General features: G+C 40.6%; 1 protein-coding gene across 2 annotated transcripts; it reads right to left on the bottom strand.

Annotated features, from left to right (window-relative positions):
• Positions 1–2,926: 2,926 nt before the first annotated feature.
• Positions 2,927–10,514, bottom strand: LOC120247058 (cytochrome b-c1 complex subunit 6, mitochondrial). 2 transcript variants are annotated; one of them, XM_039254775.1, is made up of 5 exons: positions 10,354–10,416; positions 7,101–7,127; positions 6,456–6,603; positions 6,192–6,353; positions 2,927–3,141 (listed from the first exon to the last, which is right to left on the bottom strand). In XM_039254775.1, exons 3-5 carry the CDS (start codon positions 6,516–6,518, stop codon positions 3,109–3,111), a joined length of 258 nt encoding a protein of 85 aa, XP_039110706.1. In that variant the 5' UTR covers positions 6,519–6,603; positions 7,101–7,127; positions 10,354–10,416; the 3' UTR covers positions 2,927–3,108. The 2 variants fall into 2 exon arrangements, with proteins under 2 accessions (XP_039110706.1, XP_039110705.1); XM_039254774.1 differs by lacking the exon at positions 6,456–6,603 and having other exon boundaries at positions 10,354–10,514.
• Between the last annotated feature and the right edge of the window lie 63 nt (positions 10,515–10,577).

Below are 10,577 nucleotides of genomic sequence, written 5' to 3' on the forward strand. Positions count from 1 at the left end.
AGCTAGGACAACATATTGAAAGAGCTTCTAGGTTCAAGTGGCACTTTGCCCCACTTTTGCAAACATATCCTTCAGATTCTCAGAAGCTCCACCGCCATATTTTCGCCTATGAAGCTTTCTGCAATCTTACTGGCTATACTGAATATCAATTACTTCTGAAGCATAAGGTACTCATTTTTGCCATGGTTCAGTTACTATCCATATGTAACTATTTGCATATAGTCTTTTTCATATGCAACCAGAGGTTGCAAACTAGCGAGCCAAAGCCAGCCCATAGATATGTTTCATTTGGCCTAATGCTTCTAAAGTTAGTTGTCCACATTTAAAAATTGGGAGATGGGGATGGGAAAAAAATAAAATTTGGGAGAGTTCACATGAAACTTGGATTTGTGGCTTCTTGCCAAGTAGTGTGGCAATACTGGATGTGTATTCCTTCACAGCAACAGCTTATGCAGTTGGAGCAGTAGTTTTCCAATGTCTACAGCACCTGCTTCCCTCAGCACTCAGGTGGTTCAGTTTGCAGTGCCTAGACTTCTGTCTAATATGGTAGCCACTAGCCACATGTGGCAATTTGAACATAAATTAATTCATATTTAATTATAAATAAATTCAGAGGCACCTAAGTGGCTCTGTTGGTTCAGCTCAGGTCATGATTTCATGGTTCGTAGGTTCAAGCCCCGTGTCAGGCTCTGTGCTGATAGCTCAGAGCCTGGAGCCTGCTTCAGATTCCGTGTTTCCCTCTCTCTCTGTTCCTCTCCGGCTCATGCTCTGTTTCTCTCTCAAAAATAAACATTAAAAAGAAATTTAAAGAATAATAATAATTAAATGAATTTAAAACCTCAATACCTCAACCACATTTCAAGTGTTCAGTAGCCATGTGTGACTAGCGGCTACCATGCTGGACAATACAGAGTAGAACTTCGCCATCATTGCAGAATGTTCTGTTGGACAGTGCTGACCTAGTCAGTCTCCCTAGTTGGAAGAGAATGTTTTCCCTGTTCTTTGAGTAAGATAAGTTACTAGCAGTAATGTGGAGGCTCATCACTACTGTTTTTATGGGAAAATATGCCAAGATCTAACACTGGACATGGGCTTGTGGACCACTCACAACTCTAGCTGTTAAGTCTGAGTTCCCCTCTCTTCTGCACATTTGGAACTTACTAAAGTTTTTTGTTTTTCTAATTTCAAACTTTTACATTGATATGTCATCACCATCTAATATTCAGACTTCAAGTCTTACCAATTGCCCCAATAATGTCCTTAATAACAAAAGGATCCAGTTTGGAATCATATGTTGCATCCAATTGTCTTGTGTCTAGTTTTCTTTCTGGAGCAGTTCTTCAGTCTTTCCTTGACTTTTACCATCTTGATACAAGTGAGGATTACTTGGTGTGATATCCAGTTTTATATGTCACTCAGTTTTTATCTGGTTAGATTCAGTTTATTTTTTGCAGGAATCAGTGATGCAGGAATCAGCAGTCCTCACTGCTGCCTATAGCCATGTGTCTCCCTAGTGGGTATGCCAGCTTTCATTTAAGCTACAGTATGTACATTCTCCTCTTGTAATATGTTATCACCTTCCTCACCTTTTTTTGTTGTTGTTCATTTTGAAAGAGAGAGCGTGCACATGCACGTGGGGGAAGGGCAGAGAGAGAATTCCAGGCAGGCTGTTTGGCTCATGACCTGAGCCAAAGTCAGACACTTAACTGTCTGAGCCACCCAGATGTCCCTTTCACTGAACCTTTAATTGATTTGTTTATTTATATTAGTATGGATTCACGTATTATTTTATTCAATGAGTTACAAACCAATACTATCATTATGTATTTTGATGCTCAAATTGTCCCAGATTTGGCTAGTTGTTTTGTGTTCTTCTGACATGTTCCTATCATTCTCTGCACCTTTCTTTCTTTCTGGAACAAACAAAATGTCCCAGGCTTATCTTGTACTTTCCCAGCTCTGGAATCACCCATTCCTCCAAGAAACCCTGGTTCCTTTTATCTAAGAATGAAGCCCTCTTTGTGTGCTAACTAAAGAAATATATATTCCCTAAATATATACACACTGGCATCTGTATTTACATGGAAATCGGTATTTATTTAGATCATAAATACCTCAACACTGCTCAGTTCCTTCTGGTTTTTTCCTATTTGTAACTCCATTCTCTGCTAGCACTTATTACCTTCAATATACTTACTAGATGTCTTCCCCCCATATGTACGTAACCAATCTTCCATTGCCAGTACCACCTACCCAGGTACCCTTCTTTCACCCTTCTTAGAACCCAGTAACCCCCTCCTCACAAACCTATGATTGCCTCACTCCTTTCCTAAATATGTATGTATGTATGTTATTTATTTTATTTTTTTAATATTTTTATTTATTTCTAGGAGAGAGACAGCATGAGCAGGGGAGGGTCAGAGAGAGAGGGAGACACAGACTCTGAAATAGGCTCCAGGCTCTGAGCTGGCAGTCAGCACAGAGCCCGACGTGGGGCTCGAACCCACGAACCGCGAGATCATGACCTAAGCGAAAGTCGGATGCTTAACCGACTAAGCCACCCAGGCGCCCCTATGTATGTTATTTCTAAGTAGGCTCCATGCTCAGCGTGAAGCCCAATGTGGGGCTTAAACTCACAACCCTGAGATCAAGACCCAAGTTGAGATCAAGAGTCAGATGCTTAACTAAGCCATCCAGGCACCCCATAAATATGTATATTGTTAAAAAGCAACCTTGTTGGACACTGAGACCAAAAACTTTGACGTCAAAAGACGCTTTTAACTGTGATAATGGCATCAAGGTAAATTTCGTATCATTAAGAGATGCATACTTGCTAGGTGATGGGTACACGGGAGTTGGTTATTCTTCTACCTAGTCTTATGCTTGAAATTTTCAAATTAAAAAAAAAAAGGACAAGAGGCAGGTCTGCAGATCACTGGCCTTTATTAAGAGGAATCATTGCTAATCACATAGAAGCTACCTGCCTAGCTAAAATACATGAGGTTCACATAAACTTACAGTTACACAAATAAACAAATGGCACGGTCAAAACCATAAGGAAATAATCCCGATGCCCAGGTGATGAAGGCTGGGGTGAAGTCTGCACACTTATTTCAAGCTGTTAAAGAGTTTGTGGGCCACCTAGATGGGGGAAAGAAAAGGATGTCATCAACTGGCAGCTTTAATGTCATGGCTTACAAGGTCCTTCATGACCCAGAACAGTATTGCCTCTTGTCTCTCCACACCATTCCATACACCCACACATCTCTTGAGCCCTAGTGAACACCCTTCAGTTACCTGAATACTATTTCCCTTCTACCTGGAACTCTTTCCCACTTTTTTCATCCTTTATTTTTCCTTTAGAACTTAAGTGTACATGTCTTCTTGTAGGTCTTCTCTAGGTCTTCTCTAAACAAACTCCTATCCCCACACAAATCTGTCTCTGCTGTCTTCCCCACAGAAACTTATACCTCCCATATCACAGTGTTTATTAACTCAACAACTATTTACAAAATATCTGCTATACACCAGGTATTGTTCTAGGTGCTGAGTAAGCTACAGTGGTAAACCAGGTAATATCTCTGTCTCTTAAGGAACTTATAGCATGACAGAATTATAAAATACACATAAGGTTAACTTGACAGTGATGAATGCTCTGAGGAAAATAAAAGGGGGGGTGGGCTAGCATCTTTAAACAGGAGGATCAGTAAAGGCCATCCTAAGAAGGCTACACTCAAAGAGAGTTTGCTACTCTACTCGTCTTCTACTATGCTGGCTCAATTCAGTGAAGGAAGGGACCATGCCTATCTCATCCCCAGACCTGAACCTAGTGCTTGGCTCATGCAAGTATTTAAATAACATACAATTTACCATTTTAACTATTTTTTTAAAAAGTAAGCTCTATGACAAACATGGGGCTTGAAATCACAACCCCGAAATCAAGAGTTGCACACTCCACTGAATGAGGCAGCCAAGCACCCCCATTTTAACAATTTTTAACTCTACATTTCTGTGGCATTAATTTACTGTCTAGCAATTATCAATCTCCAGAATTTTTTTCAACTTCCCAAACTGACAACCACCATTCTACTTTCTATGAATTTGACTACCCTAGGTACCTCGTAAATGGAATAATACATTTGTCTTTTCGCGATAGGTTTATTTTACTTAGCAGGTCTTCAAGCTTCATACATGTTGTAGCATGTCAGCTTCTTTCCTTTTTAAGACAACAATATTTCATTGTATATATATACCACCATGGACATTTGGGTTGCATCCACCTTTTAGCTATTATGAGTGCTGCTATGAACGTGCATGTACTAATCTCTACTTAAGTCCCTGAGTAGTCTCAATTCTTTTGGGTATACAATCAGAAGTGGAATTGCTGGATCATATGGTAGAATTTAATTTTTTAAGTACATGATTTCTTTTTATTGCCAAATAATATCCCATCATACAGATATATTACATTTTATTATCCATATATCAATTGATGAATATTTATGTTGTTTCTACTTTCTGCCTATTATGAATAATGCTTCTATGAATATTTGTGTACAACCTTTATATACATGTTTTCATTTCTCTTGAGTATATAGGTACGAGGAGAATTACTGGGTCATGTTAACTAACTTTTTGAAGAACTGCCAGACCATTTATCTATAGGGCTATACCAATCTACATCCCCATTAGCAGTGTATGAGGTTTCCAATTGCTCCACATTTCACCAACACCGATCTATTTTTTTAATGATATGGAGAATTATAGGTGCATATTTTGTATATAAAATTTCCTTCTTTCCACTAAAGTTATGTAGAAAAAGGAATATAATGCCTCTATTCATATTTTATATGTAAATATATCTATGATTCCATTTTTATTTAAAAATCTGATAGTATATACAAAAACATGGTTATCTCTAGGCAGTAGAGATACTTTCCTTGATTGTCAATGTGTTTAATGGGGTACATGTGTGCATTTGTGTATCTCTACTGTATATGACAGAATTAAAACAAAACACTTATATATTGGGATTGTTGAAGCATAAATAAGCTTGGCTGAATGGAGATCATTAACTTTTTCAAGGGGGAAAATGTCATTTATTTTTCCCTTTTACTTTTTGACCCCCTTCACCCATTTCTTCCTATCTTTTTGATTATGGCTACCCTCGTAGGTGAGAACTAGTATCTCATTATAGTTTTGATCTGTATTACTCTGAGGGCTAAAGGTATTAAGCACCGCTTTATATACTTATTAACCAGTTTTAATATAACCAATCATATCAAACTTTTGCCTACTCTGTAATTTATTTCAAATACCTTATTCTTACATGTAAAAGAGTCAAATACAAATTTACCTAAAAAAAAAAAAAAAGAAGAAGAAGGGGCACCTAGGTGGGTCAGTCTGTTGAGTGTATCTGACTCTTGATTTCGGCTCAGATCATGATCTCATATCTCGCATTAAGTTCAGCATGGAGTGCAGTGCCTGCTTGGGATTCTTTGTCTCCCTCTCTCTCTGCCCCACCCCTTTCTCTCTCTCTCTCAAAATAAATAAGTAAACTTAAAAAAATAAAAATAAATAAAAAGAAAGAAAACTTTCTGGACCAACTGCTATGTATGACACATTGGAAGATATAAATTATTATTTTTTAAATGCTTAAATGCTTATTTAAAGCGCATGTGGACACGGGGACACACACACACACACGGAGGGGCAAAGAGAGAAGGGGACAGAGAATCTGAAATAGGCTCTGTGCCAACAGCAGGGCTCAAACTCACAAACCATGAGATCATGACCTGAGCCATGAAAAGTTGGGACACTTAACCAATTGAGCTACCAAGGTGCCCCAAGGATAAAAATTATTTCAAAGTAGCCTGTTACTTAAAGGTACAAAATCCAGCTTTCCCATTGGATTCCCAATACAAGTTGGGACATCATTCCTCTTCTTTGAGCCTCAGTTTCTTATCAATAAAATGTGGATAACAACCCCTTATCTCCAGTGAAAATAGTAGAATTAGGTAAGACTATTTACGTAAAGTGCTCAGAACTGGACTGCTCAGAACTGAACAGGCTTATATTGGACCAATAAGTAAATGCTTATTGATGGATCTGCCCTAGCATGGAATGGCTGTCAGCACCAAGTATGCCTGGCCACTATAAGTTTTCCCCTTCCTGACTTTAGGCTGACTTACACAATGGTCCCTTGCATGCAGGAAGTCAAAGAGCTCCTCTGTGCAATCCTCCTCTGTCTGTGACCTGGAGGATACACGCTCATCACAGAGCTCTAGCCGCTCCCGAGCCTTTACACATTTCTCCAGCTGCTCGCATTGCTCTCTCACTGTTGTTAGGGGATCCTGAAGGAGAAACACAGAAAAGAACCAAAATGGGGTTACAGGAGACCCACAAACCATCTGCTTTAATACAACCACCAAACCAAGGAGCTGCCTCTGAATTACCGTGCAGAAGGCCAGCTGGCAGAGCCACACTGCCGCCAGAAATGGCAGAATGGGGTCTCCCATTCAATTCTGATGCTAAGTAGTAGGGGAAAGTTTCACATTCCTGCCTTCCAAGGTTGCCAGTATGCACTGAAAGCCTCAGTCCTATCTGAAAAACAAGGTGGTAAAGGAAACCTAGCCAAACTTGAAGTAGATCTATAGGAGGCCTTACTTGTTAACTTTCTGGGAGATGTAATGTGTGTGAATATGAATTCTCCTCATCTGACAGCCAGGCCTATGCACCCCAGCTGTCCAGCTAGAAAGGCAATGTTAACATGGAGAAGGATTATATAAGAAAAGTTCCTTCCAGAATTCTTTATTAAACCACTAATAGCAGATAACTGAGCACCAGGTCCTCAAGATGCTGCCCTGCTCCCTGACACCATGACTAAAGAAGTCCCAAACCCAGAAAAGACTCAGCTTCCCAGCCTCCCCCGCTCAAGCCCAACACTCCACAGCACAGAAAGGAAGTATTAAAGGTCTTTTCTACTTCCATTTTTTCCAAGATGTCAAGTGAAGACTCCTTAAAATGCCCTTAAGAGTTTCACGAATCTCAAACTTCCTTTTACTGAGGTGGTCCCAAAACAAACCTGAGACGGTTCTTACCACTAATTCCTCCTCCTCCTCTTCCTCCTAAAAAAGGAAAACAAAATTAATGTCAGGAGCAATTTAGAAAATACATATTCCCGATCATACTGATGTTGTAATTACTGAGGATCAGCATTGTATTCTTTGTGGTTTTTTAATTTTTCTGTATTTTATGATACTTTGACATTTTAGGGCATTTGTTAATCCAGGAGAGAAATCCAGCCTGGCAGGGTTGACTAATTTCTAGAGCTAGGCAACAACTTGCCTGGGTACACATCTTTCATATGTAAACCAACCAGTCTAAAACCCTTATCACCAACCACCTCCTTTATCTAACTCTCCTTCACAACCCCTGTCCTAATCACCCTAGGGCCAAGTACCAAACAACTGGAGATTGCCTCTACAGCCCAGAACCCACAGAAATTATTCAAACTATCCAATCCTAAACTTCCCAGAGCTTGCCTATCCTGCCTCACCCGTTCTTTCCCTCAGAAACCAAGAGTCTGGTTTCCCTTGCTCTCTCAGCTGGTCCAGGCACTTTCCCGTGTGGCCCTGAGTGGTGTGGCCTTTGCCCCTTCTCTTGGAACCCATAAGTAATAAACACTTCTTTCAAAAACAGTTGTCTCCATGCTTGTAACCTTACCATACCCAATTAAAACAAACCCTGAGTACACTGCAACAAGGACACCAACAAGGACACGCTATCTCACTTTCATTAGTAATAACCTAAAATGTGCAGGACACTCTAAAATTTACAAAGTACTTATCTGTAATTTGGTTAATCACAACAGCCCCTTAAAGGGCTTTCAGTTTAGAAATAACAAACACTAATTAGACATTTTTTTTTAAGTGAGTTCTACACCCAGTGGGGCTTGAATTCACCACCCGAAGATGACAGAAAGTCACACGCTCTACAGACTGAGCCACTCAGGCACCCTTAATTAGACATTTTGTGATACAGATTCAAGCTGATGTTCACATGGAACATATATAACTTACAGTATTTGGTTTGAAATTCTGGTACGTCTTACTATTACCGGAAATAGCTTAATTTCGTCCTTACATACCAAATGAAATTAGGAGGAAAACTAACATTTTTTCTAGATACTGAACTTGAACTGGGAATATGAAAATGGGCAAACCTAAACTCTACTTTAGCCAGTGCTTTCCAATTACTGCATTTGGCTTGCCAAACCCTCAGGACTCTTAAGTAAACTATCAGTGTTAAATGCATCCAAAGTCTAGAGTAGTCCATTCACAAACTTGGAATCACACCCTATTTACTTCTGATTCAGAAGTAAACCTCAAATTTAGTGTTCTTTCTTCTAAGGAGAACAGTGTAAAAGATTCTCTATGGGAGCATCAGCATAGGCCTAAATCTCAGGCATAGCAGAGTCTGATCAGCATCCCAACCTGTCAAAAGTAAGGTGTCTGCCTTCCTGTGCATGTACATGTCCACATTTGGGGAAGGGAAAGAAAAGGTGTACTGGGGGGATGTTTTCATGTTTTCAAAATTTCCACACAATCTACTTCATTCTCATGAAAGCTGGGAGGGGTAAGGCAGATTCAACCCAGGCTTTTATTGTCACAATTAGCAAAGGTCTCTTCTAAACACAAAGATGAGTTTTAGGATGTCAAATTCCAGTTTTTCATTAAGGTTTCTTAACCTTGCTCTTAAACAAAATTCATTCTGAGAAAGTTTTTTTCAGGGGCACCTGGGTGACTCAGTCAGTTGAGTGTCCAACTCTTGGTTTCAGCTCAGGTCATGATCTCACTGTTCCTGGGCTTGAGCTTCATGATGGGCTCTGTGCTGACAGTACAGAGCCTGCTTGGGATTCTCTTTCTTCCTCTTTCTCTGCCCCTCCACAGCTCTCTCTCTCAAAACAAACTCAAACGAAAAATAAAAATAACCCCCCCCCCATTGAAATCCTAACCTGCCCAGAAACCTGAAATTTGCATCCTTGAATCAAAACCTTTGTATCATTTCCCTATCAGCAAGGCTACTATATTGATCATTTTGATAATTCTGTGTCAAAAGTATCGCAGCATGTTTCGGAAAAACAAATCCAAATACAAGTCTGAAAATGGACTACTTCATGTAAAATTTCCAGTCAATGACAAAAACCGAGGTCACACTAAATAAAAAGATTTAATGTCCAAAAGGTAGAGGTTCTTCATAAAAGACCTCAGTTTTCTTGATTTTAAAAAACTGACTACTTTCTTTTTCTCATCTGCTGCTGTGGTGAGCCCTACTGAACTTTCAGGTATACTTCTGCTGGACTTCCTGAGGCAAGCTCCATTTCATTCTGGTCCTCTTTCTGAAAATAAGAAGACTAGGAAATAACATAGGATCAACTAGTTTCCAACTACTCTGAACCCATAAATCCAGAACAGCTGCCCAGAAATGACTAGAAAACGAAGGATAGGAAATGTGATTGGAAACCAAAAGTCAGCTGGCTTCTCTAAAGCTGTGTGGCACTGCGGCTAAGTCTTGGCTCTGGAACCTTGTGGCTCAGGTTCAATTCCTCGCTCCATGATTTCTTAGGTGTGGTCCTTAGAAAAGATATATAACCTCTCCATGCTAGTTTCCACATCTGTAAAAGGACAACAGTAATAGTACCTAATACTCACCTCATAGGACTATGGTGTGGCTTAAATGAATTAGCACATATAAAGAGCTTGGAATAGTAAGCAGTCAATACATCATTATACTGGAATTCTTCCTCTGGGAAAGAGCTCCCCCTTCCATACTCACAGAATTATACTGCACATTCCTACCCTGTCCCCCAAAATACCTGCCACTCCCCCCCCCCCAAAGAAAAAGAAATCACTTCTTCACAGAAACTAGTATAAAGCCAGATCTCTGGAACCTCAGGAGAACATGTGGCAGGATCCCTGACCTGAGCGAAGGGAAGCACTAGGGTTGGTCCGCTTGCTCCCTGCACTTGTCAAGCCAGGATCTCAGAACACCTGATTGACTAAAAATACAGATCTTATTTTTACAAAAGCTCAGGCCACACAGCATTTGCGCTCTCCTTAAACTGTCACCGCATTCACAAAAGGGGTACACCAAGGCCCAGAGAAAAGCTAGTCCTCTACCTTCCCAAGATGAATCAACGAATTCTGGGGATGGGTCGAGGGAACCGGTAATGCAGACTGTGGAAACCCTAAGGACGAATCCAAGGCCAAACGGGGCCCCGCGTGTATTTTGGCGGGCTTGGTCTTAAACCTCAGGGCAGTGAAGAGGGCCGAGTCGGCCGCCTTGCCTTACCTCTTTGGGATCTCCGGACCCAGTCAGCATCTTTTGCTCGTCCTCCAGCCCCATGTTCCGCTACGGTTCCGAATTCAACACCAGCAACAACAGCGGCACCTATTCCACTTCAGGATCAAGAAGGACTTGTAAGGGTCACTCAGCGGATATCCGGCGATCTGGCCGGAAGTGCGGCAGACTCGTCGTGGTAGCGAACACACGCTCGGATTGGCATATACTACCGT

Source organism: Hyaena hyaena, unplaced genomic scaffold (assembly GCF_003009895.1).
Source record: "Hyaena hyaena isolate Hyena2069 unplaced genomic scaffold, ASM300989v1 scaffold_503, whole genome shotgun sequence".
NCBI classification, from domain to species: Eukaryota; Metazoa; Chordata; class Mammalia; order Carnivora; family Hyaenidae; genus Hyaena; species Hyaena hyaena.

Coding starts and splice junctions, on each gene's coding strand:
- LOC120247058 (XM_039254774.1), bottom strand. CDS start 10,407: ATGGGGCTGGAGGACGAGCAAAAGATGCTGACTGGGTCCGGAGATCCC. Junction 7,128..10,353: donor GGTCCGGAGATCCCAAAGAG/GTAAGGCAAGGC, acceptor TTCCTTTTTTAG/GAGGAAGAGGAGGAGGAGGA. Junction 3,142..6,191: donor TGCATGCAAGGGACCATTGT/GTAAGTCAGCCT, acceptor TCCCCCATCTAG/GTGGCCCACAAACTCTTTAA.